This window comes from Chaetura pelagica, unplaced genomic scaffold, assembly GCF_000747805.2.
Source record: "Chaetura pelagica isolate M959 unplaced genomic scaffold, ChaPel_1.0 scaffold8, whole genome shotgun sequence".
NCBI lineage: Eukaryota > Metazoa > Chordata > Aves > Apodiformes > Apodidae > Chaetura > Chaetura pelagica.
In genome coordinates, this window is record NW_009954544.1 from 1,034,154 (window position 1) to 1,049,884 (window position 15,731).

General features: G+C 38.9%; 1 protein-coding gene across 2 annotated transcripts in view; it reads left to right on the forward strand.

Moving 5' to 3' along the window:
• NRXN1 (neurexin 1) overlaps positions 1–15,731 on the forward strand; it is a 535,539-nt gene that overhangs the window by 370,574 nt on the left and 149,234 nt on the right. For both annotated transcript variants that reach the window (XM_010004972.1, XM_010004973.1), the window contains one exon: positions 7,717–7,888. In XM_010004972.1, coding sequence (XP_010003274.1) covers positions 7,717–7,888 — 172 coding nt within the window. The remainder of the gene's footprint in view (positions 1–7,716; positions 7,889–15,731) is intronic.

Consider the following 15,731-nt stretch of genomic DNA (forward strand, 5'->3'; position numbering starts at 1 on the left):
CTTTCCAGCCACACCTCCCCAAGCCTGTAGTGTTGCATGGGGTTGTTGTGGTCCAAGTGCAGGACCCGGCACTCAGTAGCAGTTGGGTGTCAAAACCATTCTTGGGTTTTAATAGTTCCCTACATGTTTTTAATATGTGAAGCCTTTTGGCTGAGATTCTCAAAAATTCATTACATTTGTTTTCATGTGGATGTGTGTTGATCGTATGGCTATTAATCATTTAGCATGAAAGCCTGCTTCAGAATTTGCTGATTCTTCACTTCTGGTTTCAGTTATACCTCCCTCTGACTGATTTTGGATTTGTTTCAGACAAGCAAGTTATCAGAAGAGTTCTGTGAAGCCTTTCTAAGCACAGAACTCAATACACTTAAATCAGCTCAATTTCCATTGTGGATTAGATTATACTGATATCAAGGTGTTACTCATTTGTTTTGTTTTGTTTATTTTGTGTCAAGGAATATCTTTGGATGACTGTATCCAGTCCCAGGAACACTATTTTAATCATTTCTGTATAAAAACACTACAAAAATTGGAAAGCCAGCCTAATTTTCAAATCTTAGTTTGCTCCTCTGAAATCGTGTTAATGTATATATGGGGAGGAACAGTGTTTTTCATTTTTAAGTAGGTGGAGCTTCCAATGAGTATGCCATTCCTTAGTCAGGTGTCTGCCTATGTGGAAAATAACCATGCAAGAACAAAGTCAAGGTATGTGAATTACCTTAGCCAGTAGTTAAAAAAATAAATGAATTATTTTGTTCCCTTCAAATTAGGCTCTGTTTGGTATAACAGCATCTGTGGTCTCTTCAACCCATCCATACCATCTCACCACAACTGGGAATCCTTGGTGAGGTCCAAGCAAGATCAAGCCATTTCTGTGCTACATGCCTTTTTTGATAGAAAGCACCATTTTAAGGGCTGACTACTTAAATAGTTCTTTACTGCATGTTTTCTCAGAAAAAAAATTAATTTTGTGTACTGCAGTAATGGTGCTGAGTGGATAATAAGATGCAGTATGCTGCTCCTGCAGGCTCTACACCATATGTCTTTCATAGCTATTGTGTTTTGGGGTTAGGGTAATGGTACTATCTCAGTAATTCATCACCAGAATAACTTGAAATAATATAGCTAGGATATATAGCAGTGAGAATTAGAATGTTTAAAGCTAAACAGGAAAACTGTAGTCTGAGAGATGAAGTGTTACAATTGTGGGTTTATAAATATTTCTACATTTTCTACTGGCAGAGCTTTAAGTATAAATTGAATTGCTATTACAACACTTAAAGCAGCCTGTGAGGACCATTATTTTAAAGCTTAAAGTGATACAAGTAATTATTTCATAGTAGTAAAGAGTTACCTTGAAATGCTGGGGCACTGAACTCTTCTATGATACCTTCTTCTCAGGCTTTTTGTTCTGTGAATGAATATATGGAATTTTGTGGCATTAAAACCCCTCTCTTTTAAGTCATTTTTCCCTTCTTCCACTTAGTGAGCCACTTAGGTAGCTTTTTATTCAGGTACTCCTCAGTTGTAAATTAGCGTGATGCTAGGGCCATATTTTGCTTACCTTTTTTAAGGGTCATTGGTTTGAGGCTAGAAGCTGCTTAGTTTTTACAGAACAGCATTTAATAGTGCCATAGCTTTGGTGGCATCTGTGTGCATTTGCATACATAATATTGTTATAGTGGCAGCGCATTTCTTATATGTCCACCGGGGGCATCTGATGGACAATGAATTGTTACTATTCTGTATGGATTTAGAAACTCTAGATAACTTAATGGCATGAAACTGGGGTAGTTTAAAGGTTTCAAAATAATCTTTCAGAGCTTCTGAGTAAAGCATGAGAGCAAAATGTGCTGCAGATTCTCTCTCTTTAACAAAGCAACTGATTGAGGATGGCAAAAGCAGGGAAGGAGAAAAAAGTTTGTTTCTGTATATTTATTATTACAGAACTGTTTTGCAAGTGCCTTGTACTGTCTTTGGAAGGATCTTGGTGTAGATGAGAAAGGTTTCCTGCGGTTTGCACTTAGGTCAGCATGCACCAATTCTGCAGGGAATCTTGGTAACATTTGTGGCTCTACAGACATTATTTTTTTTCTCCCTGAACAGTGTGAATAGTAGCTTAGCATAGTGTTGGGCAGGATTTTGTTGCCACTTTCACATTGCAAATTGGTGTGTGCAAACAGGTACCACACACCTGACTGCAACTCTTGCAGGTAACAAGGGTTTGAATTCTAGCAACCACTCAAGCCAAGTAGTGATATCATTCAAGTCCTGAAAAAACTTCCTGAATGCAAGCATGTGATGTACTGGAGGCTCAAAAAGACTAGTCAGCTGTAGATAAAGTCTCACAGACCATTTTGGAAGTAAGTATTGTCAGTTTATCCTGCCAGTCTCACTGTGCTAGAGACCAGGAGGCTGAGAATCAAATAAAGCAGAACAAAACTTCTGGAAACAAGCCCATTGAGGAAGGAGAAGCAATCAAAATTGCTGGGAGACTGGATTGAGAGGAAGCCCACTTTGATGCATTTTGCTTAGATTTGATATGATGGTAAGGAAATCAGTGTCACTGGCAGATTATACCTCCAGCTGAAAAAAATCGAGCATTTAGTTTAAAATAATGGGATTTAACATGATTTTCAGTTATTTCTAGTAGCCTGCCAATGCAGTAGCCTGCAAGGCTTTGGATTTTAGGCTTTTCTGTACAATTACGGAACAAAGGAGCTTGGTTTAAAATGGAAGGAGGGATTTTCTCATAACCTATGGTCTCCAGCTCTGTGGATTTAAGCAAATATTGGGAAAGTTGCAAAGAAATGGAATGGTGAGAACTGACAAGAAGGAACACTGGGAATAGCTCAGTCTCCTCACTAGGCAACCAGGAAAGGGAGAAGTTCGGTTTGTTGTGGGTTTTCCCAGGGTTTTTTCGTTAGTTTGTTTTCCCCTTCCTTTTCCTGCTCCACAGTAGCTACAGATTTTCAGCTTTTAGGAAAAGAAGGAGAAACAAAACAGTTTCCCACTTGTCAGATGCCAGTCTATCAAACAATGAATACCTGGTGGATGCACCCTATCAGAAACAAGCAAAAATCTTTGCTTCCTTGCTCGAAGTGCCTACCTATGACTGATAGCTTTGTCTGCTAGTCCTCTGATAGAGTTTTCAAACCCTTCCTACATTTTTTTACAGTATGTCAAAATACTGAAAGCTATAATCCATCCCTGAAAATGGTTACCTTTCTGAATTCATGAAGGGACACAAAACTTGACAGGAGAATACCTGTTCTTATGGTGTGTTGTCCTGCAGTTGACTAAAAGTAAAACGATTTTATTAGTGTTGGTAAAAATTAGTTTCTTTTACAACTTTTTATAGAGAAAAGCAGTAACAAATAATATTAAGAATAATGTATGATGTTGGGTTAATGGCATGATACCTGAAAGAATGAATTTAAAAACTGATATCTGGGAAGTTATTATTTCTTTGGAATACAAAAGGTGCATTCATTCAAAGAACTCATCCCAGACTTTTTATGTTTTCCGTGTCTTTCCCAGGAAACATTTCCTGTGGAAGATCCTACATGGCAATAGGATAATATTGATTGATTATTTTATTGAAATATACGTAGTTACTCAGTTAATCTTGTAGTTTAAATGTATCTCCTGCCCTTTACATATCACTCACCTCACTTCCTGAGCCAAATGATATTGTTTCTACATGCAAATTTTCTTACAGGATTCAAAAAAACAGAATTTATTTTAATTATTTTGCATACATTTATATACTATAGAATATTGGTCTCTGCTTACATCTGAGTGGAAATTATCTCATTCTTTTTATTAAAACTGAAGATAATTGTTCTTCAATAAAATCAAAGTAAGCCATCAGTTAATTCTAAGATTTTGTGTTCCCTTTTGCCAGAAAGTTGTTCCTTAGCAACTGACACTATAAGATGCAAGTTGGCACACTTTATTTTTTTTTCCTCTGTTTGTTCACCTATGGGAGTCACAGTATTATTAGTTTTCCTCGCAAGTGGTTAAAGGTCACAAGTATTATGAGCTTAGGTTGTCTGTGGTCTCTTCTAAAACTACTGTTATGCCAAGTTTGCACATGCTCATGTTTGACTGATTCCAGAATTATTACTACTGAGAGCAATAAAAACTTGCTGATGCTGTAGGAAGTATCCTAATTCTGGAGATATAAATATATATTTATATTTATATATTTTTTTTTATTTATATATATATATATATATCTTTTTATTCATTTATTTTTTATTTTTTTTTTGTACCACAATATGTTTTACTGCATTTGGAGCTGGGAGATCAGTATCACTGAATGAGAGTCCAACAGGGCACAAATTTTGCTATCAGCTGCTGGCTTGATTTGCATTTGAAATTTCTCTCTTGCTACTTGGTTCTCAGGTTTATCAGCTTACCAGCTTTCTCAGAGCTTCATCAGAAGCCTGTTAAAGCCAAGGTAGAAGTATTTAGAGTACACAATTCATAAAAAATGCCTTAAAATATTCCACTGGAGATACTAGATTTCAATAGTAGCTACCAGTGCTTTTGAAGACAAAATATTTTGAAATGTTGGTATCTACACATGCCCACCCCATGCCCCCAGTATGGTCTGAGCAGTCAAAACTCCTAGCATTCCAGAACACACTAGGAACACAGGATTGAAGCTAAAGTTGTGTCCCTCATGCTTTTATCCAACTGCTTTGAAGCCATTAATGTATTTATCCTCACCCCATGAGTTTGTGCTCCTGCAAGTGGCTGGATAGCAGTTTAAGCTGTAGGCAAAGCCTATATTGTGCATGAAGGTAACATGTAGTGGGTACGTAAGGTAACACCAAATGAGCTGTTCTGCCTCTGTGGGTACTGTGGAGACAAAGTCAGTCTGGCTTCAAAAATGGAAGAAATTATAATCTTTGCTAGTGGGCAAACATAACCTCCTAGAAATACAAGCCTGAAATGCTGTACTATTTCAGGTCACTGTCAAGGATAACGTCATGGAACAGTAATGTTTCCTTACTCTGGTACTTGGTAATGCACAGACATTTCTACAGTGCCCTTCATCAGTGTGCTTAAGAAGGAACCTCTCATTCAGCATTTTTCTGAGGCCATTTCTGACAGGAAGAATAACTTTAAGGTTATTATGAATGAACAAGTGGTAAAAGAAAATTTCTACTACTGCACTATGCAGCTGAGGCTGGCAAAGTGGAATTAGGAATTTAATATACTTCAGTTTTATCAGTCTCTTCCCTTTCTGCACTACTGTGTTGCTCTAAAAAGAAGGAAAAACAAAAAGCAGCTTTTTCAAATGGGCTACAGGCCCATTTTATTAAGCATCGCAGGGCTGAAGGGTTGAGATCAGGTTATCTCAGTAGGTTACTGTACATCAACTGATCCACAATAACTGTATGTGCATATAGTCTTAACCAATGACAAATGAAACATAGCATGAGTTAGGTTATCTTGCAGTGAAGGAGAACTACAGTTAGTCACGCTGCTTCATGATTATGCAAGGGCTTCAAAACCCCACTATCTACACACAGAGGTGCTTATTGCAACTCAGATGACCTGATGACATACTGCATTCTGGTAGTGTCATCATCTGTCTGAACTCCTGTATTGTCAGGCCTTTGCATTGTTGTCAATGTTAGTAAAAGGAAAATTGGCTTATCCTGGCTCAAACTGGGACAATAATTTTATTTTGTGGTTCTAAAGTGGTGTGCACAGTGGGGTTTAATCCATATCCTGTTTAGCGTGATGTTCAGAAGTCAAACTTAAATATTAAAATAATAATACGGAAAACTTAAACTCGTAATCCAGATTTGCTTCCTTATTTTATGGGAAGTTACATAAGTGCCCAGAGGTGCTGAAGAAGTGTGAAAAAAAGAAATGTATACTTTAAATATGGAGCTTTTAATTTTCTCAACAACACAAATATGTTAGATACAGAACGCAAAAATCACTTACAGTATTTTATCAACTATAAGGTGATATTCTTTGATATTGCAGCTGCGTGCTTGGCACAGTAGTAGTATTTCTGTACAAATGTAGGGAAGTCAGAGAAACTTGCTTTTTTCACTATAAAAGTATACATGTAACAGGTAAGGCTACAAGTCTGCCTTCAAGTCTGTAAAGCATTCCTTCCACTTGGCAATACCTGGCCATTTATGAATAGTAACTTGGTAGCCATTGCATCACATTCTCTTATTTTGGAAAAGCTGATGATATATATTCGCCTTTTATGCCACTTTGTTTTGCCTGCACCTGTTCTATTCGCTCAAAGACAGGGGTTTTTTCCTTGTCATTTTTTTATCTAAAATAATATATGTATACACATATATAGCAGATAGGAAAGCAGGTATGTAAAGTGTAGGTTATGAATAGTATAATTATGAATCACCATAAAATTAGTAAGCTTTTTTAATCCTCAAAGCCTTTGATTTCTTAAAAGTACTGTGAAAAAGCGCACATGCGATTATCATTATGTGGTGTTTATCTGCATTTCATAAATTAGTAAAAGAAGAGTTTGCTTTAGAACCAGGACAGTATTATATTTCTCTGTATATATTTCTGTATAAAGAAGTTAAGCATATGAATGAAACAGGTGAAGTAAATAAGCTACTGCATCCATGGGAGAAAATGGGTGAAATCTATTCCTAATCATAGCTGAACCAGTTGAAATAAAATGGAGCTACTGTAACTCTCCCAAGATAACTGGGAAATTGCTCTGCAACTCACACGAAAGACGAAAGAAGGTGAGCATGTGCTGGATTAGGTGGATCTCTTATTGACACCCTTCGAGGCATGGGAAAGTATTGAAAGTATTTAAAGAACTAAAGTACCCTTTAAAAGGGATGTACCAGTACCAGTGACATGAAATTTCACTTAGAATTGCCACTTATTATGCACAAGCTCCTAATTTCATACTGTAAAGTGCTTTTATCTTTTATTCCTCAATGTAAGAAATATCCTTATTCAGGAATAGAGTTGATTTTTTAGGAGGAAAAAAACCCCACTATCACAAAGTCCTTAAGTTAAAAAAATCAGTCTTGGTCCTAAATGGGAACAAGACACTGTCACTGTGTCACTCCTCTCTGGTGCTGATCAGGGAAGTCCTTGTTTGTCCATTGGTCTGTTCTTGTCTTAAAGATTTGGAGCTATTGCAATGTGATGCAAACAGACTGCATCAGAAAAAAAGAAATTTCCTCCTTTGTTAGAATTTGTGAAGACTTTGAGTATCAGTGAGGTTTGGAAAAAGGAGATGCAGGGCTGGGCCTGGGCCTTTATACCTAGAAAATTCTCTTACCTCTTGCAATTGACACTGCAAGGCTCTCAATTTTGAAAGTCTAAAAGGAAAATTGGCATTTAATCCTCATGGAGGCAACGAAGGGAACAAAGAAAGAAAACCTAGACTCCTTCCTCTCTCCTCATGCTGGGCTGAATCACCTGGAAAAGGATAGAACTCAGTGTGATGAAATAGTTCATTTGAAATATTAATTATCCATCAAAGAGATGGTCCAGACTTACTGAGGTGTCAGAAGGCTTGTCACTGCCACATGCAAGCCTTCAGAAGGTACATCTGAGAAGGGAAGATGTTGTTAGAAATAGTTCCCTGTATGACACACTGTCTGTATTTCTTCCTAAAACAATTCTTAATTAGTTCCTTTTCTTTTTTCTTTTTTCTTTTTTCTTTTTTTTTTTTTCAATATGCAGCACCAAGGAAAAATTGGAGTTAAATTTAATGTTGGAACTGATGACATCGCTATTGAAGAAATCAACGCAATCATTAATGATGGAAAATATCATGTAGTACGTTTCACAAGAAGTGGTGGCAATGCCACATTACAGGTGGACAACTGGCCAGTTATTGAACGTTACCCGGCAGGTAAGGGCTTATGCAACCACTTGTGACTAAGAGGGTGGGGGATGTGTGAAGTTTTGCTCATTTGCTTCTCTTTTAATACATTGTCAGCTCCTCTGCAGTGTTTTAGTAGCTAATTAAGCAGTTAAAGAGACCTGAGCAATATGCACTTTATGATGATGGCATTTCCTAAGTGAGTTTAAAAGCACAAATTCAAGTTATTACTTGAAGTGGAAAAATACAGTTATCAATGCATGAAATACTGGTTTAGTTTCTTGTTTTCATTTGATTTTATTGGCTTATTGTTTTAGGGGGGAAAAAAAGGCTTTGACAAAAGCTACACAGTAAAGTGATTCCCAAACCGATCTCCAAGTGATGGGGTAAAACAATTACTGAAGAAAAGAAAGTTCTCAGTAAAGCAGTCTGAAGCATAAGAATTTAGCAGAAGTGTTCCAGCAGGCAAAAGTTGTATCAGTTATCATTTGTACAACCAACCAACCAAATTAAGATACCTTAACTTAAAATGCAAGCTACAGGGTATTACTTATGTAAGTGATGCTGGTTACTGAACAGGACCACTCACGTGAATACAGAATTACCTTGATTGGGCCTGTATTTAATTTTACAGAAATGCCATGTGCAGATTGTGGTGTTCCTAATTTTATTAATTTTTAAAGGTAACAGGTTTTTCAGATATGCAATCTCTTTCTTATTGCCTAGAACTAATGGGCCATTAATGGTAACTTACAGATATGCATGTTATCTGTTAACAGTTGATGTATGTGCATATAGTATTAAACAAAAGACAGCAAATCCAGAGATGTAAGTGAAAGGTATTCTGGTTTGCATATTTGCTATGACATAATCGACACTTCTGATTTATCTGTTTAAAAGTAGAAAATGCTTCATCTTGTGGGTGGAGTGGGATGGAAGGGTATGTTTCACTAATAAGGAATGTGCAAGCCATTCCCTGTATGAATTATTAGTATTAAGGGTTTTGGAGTTGAGGTTTTTTTGTTGGTGGTGGTTTGACTTGTAGTCCAGCTCTTTACCTGATACTTTTTAAAATAATTTTTAAAAAATCCGTGGGTGAAATATAAACCTTCAAATAATTTCGTGGAATTCATTTGAAATTTAAAGTAAAAAGGAAAGTATGCATTGCAAATGAAATTATGTATAGCAGGAGTTGTTAAAAAAAACACTGGTATGCTAATGCGTTATGAATGACTGACAGTTCTGGCAGTTAGAAACCATTAATGGCTTTAAGTTAGACACATCTCTGAGAGGTGATAAACTCTAGAGGGAAAGGGGGATAATAAATGAAAGATGTCTTGTGATCTTTCAGATACTCCAGTATCCCTCATGTCACCCTTGTCCTCTAACTTTTGCAGTGTTTTGTTTGGTAAATGGTAACTGAAATAAGAAGGTAGAAGCTGGGAAGGAGTATGTCTTAGTTAGTCTTGAAGACCTGTGTGGCAGAAAAGAAAAAATAGGTTTGGGCTGTTTTGTTTTTTTCATTTGTTTTATACCTAAATGATGAGCATGAAAATAGTTTTCTTTTTCTTCTCTGTTCTATTTCTTCATGAAAATACAAAGTGGCTGTAACAATGAGACACTGCAGTTGAATTCTGAAGATAGTAGCATAAAGAATTTGTTTATACTGAACACAGGTCAATTTAGAAAACAGAATTACTTCCTTGAATAGGATTAGTGGAGTGGAAGGAGGTTGGATGTTTTATTTATAAAAGAAAAACAAAAAAATAGAGCTTCTTGAGCTGCCTATAGCAATCTATGCACAAGCTGCATTTCAAGGCATTTTCAGTTGCTTCATCAGCTGAGCTACTGAATCCCTTGGCTTTCCCATAGTAATATTTTAGGGCTACTGTATGCCATAGCTTTGAAATCCATCCTTCCCCTTTTCACCCTTGTTGTGGTTTGGGCCCAACACTGCAACAAAGAACCAGCCCTGTGGCTGCTCATTCAACTCCCCACCCCATACACAGTCTGGGATGAGGAGGACAAAGCTCATAGATTGAAACAAAGGACAAGGAGGGTTCTTCACCAGTTAAGGTCACAGGCAAAACAGACTCAACTTGGGGAAAAATAATAATCTCATTTCACACTAATCAAATACACACGGGACACAGGCAACACAAAGTGCTGTACTTACATATGTTACCCCACCCCTCCCTTCTTCCCTGGCCCAAATCACTTTATTCCCAATTTCTCTCCTTCCTTCCCCCCAGCGGCACAGGGGAACAGGGGATGGGGTTTAGAGTCAGTTCACAGGCTGGTGGTTCTTGCCACTCCTTCCTCCTCAGGAAGAAGGATTCCTTACAGTCCTGCCCTGCTTCCCCATGGAGTCTCTCCCATGGAAGAGAGTCCTCCATGAACCTCTCCTTCTAGATTGAAACAAAGGACAAGGAGGGTTCTTCACCAGTTAAGGTCACAGGCAAAACAGACTCAACTTGGGGAAAAATAATAATCTCATTTCACACTAATCAAATACACACGGGACACAGGCAACACAAAGTGCTGTACTTACATATGTTACCCCACCCCTCCCTTCTTCCCTGGCCCAAATCACTTTATTCCCAATTTCTCTCCTTCCTTCCCCCCAGCGGCACAGGGGGACAGGGGATGGGGTTTAGAGTCAGTTCACAGGCTGGTGGTTCTTGCCACTCCTTCCTCCTCAGGAAGAAGGATTCCTTACAGTCCTGCCCTGCTTCCCCATGGAGTCTCTCCCATGGAAGAGAGTCCTCCATGAACCTCTCCTTCACAAGTCCTTCCCACCTGGTCAGAAGCAAGCTGCTCCAGTGTGGGCTTCCCACAGAATCATGGGCTGCTTCGGGAACTCTCCTGGCACCGGGGTCTTCCAAAGCTGTGTAATCAGAGTCCACTGGCAGCAAATCCACTGGCCACAAAATCCAAGTCTACTGGCCAAATTCACCCCTCCTGGCGCCTTCAGGGAATATTCCACCACATTCCTCCGTAAGTAAAGGGGAACAGCTGCCATCTCACCAGGAGTTGTAGGTAAACTTCTGCTTGGGCAGCTCTGCTCTGCCCATCCAGCACAGCTCTTCTCCTCCAGCACAGCTCTTCCCCCTTAAGTGCTGCTCCATTTTGGTGTTATCTCAGTACTTTTCTATGTTAACCACTGAGGTGCATCTAATGCCCCTCTAATGGCTCTTTGGCTGGTTTTGGAGCAGGGAGAGCTTCTCAGCTTCTTACAGAGCCACTCTTGGGGCTACCAAAAACCCCACCAAACCGAACCAGAGCAACCTTCCATCTCTTCTCCCTTCCCAGCACAAGAGCATCTAACCATACCTTTTTCTTACTTTTCCCTGCTGCTCCATCAGATTTGACACTCTTCATTCACACTCTTTTTAAACACAATTTTTTTTTTCATAGGCTGCTGTCGATGGACCTTTTAAGAAAGGCACAGACTTGTCCTGAAGATTGTGCTGCATTTGAGCAAGGTTAATACTGCTCTGAAAATATGAATGGGACCATGTTCAAAGCTACCACTATCATTCTAGTTCTAAAAGTAGTATTTGTAAAAGTGAAGTCTTAAAAGACACCAGACAACACAGTATGGCAGATGCTGCTGCATCCAAGTTTGAGTTAAAACAGCTCTTGCTGTTTCAGGGACTGACAGTAGTACCTGGCAGTACTGGTTAACCAGCTAAGTTGCTCTTTGCTTGTGGTGTGGTTGCAGTTGTATAATATGGACTCAGTTTGATCCTGTTTGCATGAGTGAGTGCTCAATAACTTCTATTTCAGTGATAGATTTTTTTTTTCTTTGTGCTTGTTTTCTGAATTGTTCCTTCTGCATAATATCTTATTGTGCCTGCACCACTGTACAAAGCATAGACTTTGCTTTCCTTCTGTTGTTTTATTTGTTGGATTTTTTTGTTTGGTTTGTTTTTTTCCATTAAAATTCAGAATAGAGACAAGATTAGCATCTTAATTAGTATGTTTGCTAATCTTAAATATGCTAGATGTTTTTTTAAATAAAAGCTGATTTTAAAAAAATCAGCTGGTTGCCTAAAGCATACCAATTGAACAATTCTCCTTTCTTTATGAGGAAAAATTTTACTCTGAATTACAATTCTGGCTGGAGTGTTTGACTACAAGACATCCCTTGTTTGTCACTGGTGTCTTAAAATATTTGGTGGAGATTTTCTGAGAGAGGTTTTTGGTTAGAGGTTCAGAATTTTCCAGTTTCATTACCTGTGTAGCCTTCTTACAACCTCATCTGCTGTAGATAGTGGCACCCAAGGCCCCATAACAGTTGGTGTTGCATCACTTGCTAGGAGTATGTACTTGCTAGATGGGCACACACTCTTCTGGGTGAAACACTGGCTGGACAGTTTGGCCTAGAGAGTGGTGAGAGTGGTGGTGAAGAGAGTTAAACCAGTGGGGGGCTGGTCACAAGTGGTGCTACTCAGGGCTCAGTATTGGGACCACTTCTTTTTATCATCTTTATCAATTATCTTGATGAGGAGATAGAGTGCACCCTAGTAAGTCTGACCAAGTTGAGGGGGAGTGTTGATCTGCCTGAGACTAGGGAGGCTCTCAGAGAGACTTGGACAAACTAGATTGATGGGCCAAGGTCAATTGTATGAAGTTCAACAAGGCCAAGTGTGGGGTCCCGTGCTTGGGCCACAACAACCCCATACAATGCTATGGGCATGTGGAAGAATGGCTGCAAAGCTGTCCAGCAGAAAAGGACATGGGGTTCTGATTGATAGGTGGCCAATGGCATCCTGGCCTGTATTAGAAATAGTGTGGCAAGCAGGACCAGGGAGGTGATCATCCCTCTGTACTCAGCATCGGTGAGGCCACACCTCGAATACTGTGTCCAGTTTTGGGCACCTCAATACAGGGAAGACATAGAGGTGCTGGAGCATGTCCAAAGAAGAGCAACAAAGCTGGTAAATACATTGAGAACAAGTCTTATGAGGAGCAGTTGGGGGAATGGGCTGTTTAGTCTGAAGAAAAGGAGGCTCATTGCCCTCTACAACTACCTGACAGGATGTTGTAAAGAGGTAGGTACTGGTCTCATCTCACAAGTAACTGGTGATAGTACAAGAGGAAATGGCATCAAGCTGCACCAGGGGAGGTTTAGACTAGACATTAAGAAGAACTTTTTCACAGAAAGGGTTGTCAGACATTGCAACATGCTCCTCAGGAAGGTGGTTGAGTCATGGTTAATCCCTGGATGTGTTTAAAAGTTGTCTAGATGTGGTGCTTGAGAATGGCTCAGTGCTGGACTTGGCAGAGTACGGTGAATGGTTGGACTTGATAATCTTCAAGGTCTTTTCCAACTTAAGTGATTCCGTGATTGAGCTTGCTGTGGGCACCCCTGTTGATACTCAAAATAAGCATCTTTGAGAAAGAAGTGTGGCCCTGATTGCTGCTAGTCTGTGTGGGATTCTAGGTCTCAGGAGCTGCCCAGAGTTTAGCACTCTTGCAAAGGCTTTTCTTTCTGGTGCAGCACACATATCTTCTAATACTACTTTAGGAGCATTCAGAGGGGTAGACACCTTGTAAAAAGTATCATATGGCAATGCTCCCTAGGAGTTTCCCAGGTGTTCTCTGTGTTTTATTCTACAGCTGCATAACATGCAGAATTAACCCTGGAAGATGAGTAGGATTTGGTATGTTTCTGTCTTGAATTGTTCTCCAACCTACTGGCCTCAAGTGCTATATTTTCTCTGGGCCAATGCACCTTCAGTTCATATCTGAGTAGATGTGAAATGGGAGAGCTGTAAAAGGAAAATGGGTGGGGGTGGCCAGTGGTAGAGGACTATTGTCCTTGAAAGGTGGTTAGTTGTTTTTTTGGACTATACTGGGGGAAAATATGGTTTAGTGCTAAAAAAAATTTGAAGGTTTTAGTGTTTTGAAATGGCTGGATGGTTTTCAGAAACATAAGTTTAAATTTAGGTACATACGTTTATCCTGTTTCCCATTAAAGCCTTTTTTTTTTTACTTCAGAGTTACTCTTTTGCCACTTGTCTGAGTGCAATGCTAGAGCTATGAGGATGTACAATTCAATTTCTGCCCTTTATTAAACATTTCTCCCATTTTCCCACTTCCTCTGGTGGCTGGTGGATAGCCCTATGATGGAGAAAGGTATATTGTAGTATTCTGATAGCTTACTGAGATGCTCAGATCTGTACTGGATTTGTATATTCCACCTTTCTTAACTAAGTTCAGTGTTATGTCTCCTTACTAAATATTGTCCCTCTGCACCTTCCCAAATAACTTTAATGTTTCACATTGGTCTTTTTTTCAGATAGTGGTTTTCCATTAGCTTATCTGGATGCAGTCTAATTTCTGATCATATTAAAAAGGAATGAGAAAACTGCTAACTGTGCCATGAGAGTTCCTAATCAATAGCCTAAACCCATTTTCCGTGCAGATCCTTTCTACTCCTTATGGCTTGTCTTGTCTGCTTCACAACTTAATTTTAATTGCCCTTCCCAACTGGCTGGCTGCTGTTGTGGAGTGGGACTGCACCATAGTACCAACTCGGGCTGCAACTATGAACATGCTGCTCTTGCAACTTCGGTTAAATAATAATTCTACACTGAAATGTCGATTTGCTAAGAAGTTATTAATGGTAGGAAACCAAAAGAACTTGTTCATTTGGGTCAAACTGAACTAACCATTATGGCCAAAGAGAAAAAAAAAAATAATAAAAATCATAGGAAACTTGCTGTAGTAATGTCAAAATAATATTTTTGGTATTTTCTAAATAAAATGTTCTGCCCCTTCATGTCGAGATTGTCCAGTGTTTATTGGGGACATAGGTAATCTGAGAACAAAACATTTAATTGAATTTGAAGCAACCTTTTCTTTCTTACCTGAAAAAAAATCTGTTTTAAATCAGATCAAATGGGGAAAATAAAGCCAACCCTTTCTTACAGCAGCACTCATAGCTGTATCTCTTGAACAAGAAAAGCATTTTTTCTGCTGTTCTTATTTTCTTTCTGTAGTAGTGAAGGGTGTGCATTTTACAGTATGTTGAAAACATACAGTATGTTGAAACAAGCTACATGACTTTTTAAAGCCACAATAATTACCATTTATTGTGAAGGTTTTTCAGAATAATTTTTCTGGGAATAACTACACTTTCTGCAGTCAAAGGGAGTTTGCACAGCACTGGTTATTTTAAAAAATGCGGCAAAACTGATAATTTTACCAGCAGGAACCTACTGTTCAGGACTTCCATCAAAAATCAAGCTGATGGAGCATTTTCTTGACATAAGATGCATCTGCTAGACATTAGTCATATTGGTATATGGTTTCAAAGCTGTTTAGACTCTGCAGTTCCGGCGACCTGCAGCAGTCTGGAAGATACAGTCTGATGTGGACAAATATCTAAAACAATGCCTTCCCAGTCATCCCTGGATCTCTGGTCAGCCTTAGAAAGCATAAATTAATTGTAGCTGTCCTCATGTACCCATGGAGTAGCAGACATTGTCAGGGATGTGTCTGACAGCCCTAGAGCTGTCTGCATGAGCATCTCGCACACATTGGGCACACAGAAAACATTGTCTAAAACACTGCCAGACCACTGGAATAGATCTATCTCTGTTATTGGGGAGTGTAAATCATGATTGAGCATACATACCAAATAAGATCCTGTGCAGAAGTCCACGTGTGTTGGCAAAAGATCAAACCACAGACTGATGTTATGTTTAGTGCAAAGTACCTCTGTAATATGGCAGTTAGCAGCTGAAGCTCTTAGGACTTTGGTGTAATACAGAATAATTCTGTTCTGGGTTTGTTTTTTTTTGCTTTATCACGTAAGGTTAAATATCGGAGAGAACACATTGTCTTAGAGTATTTCTCTGGC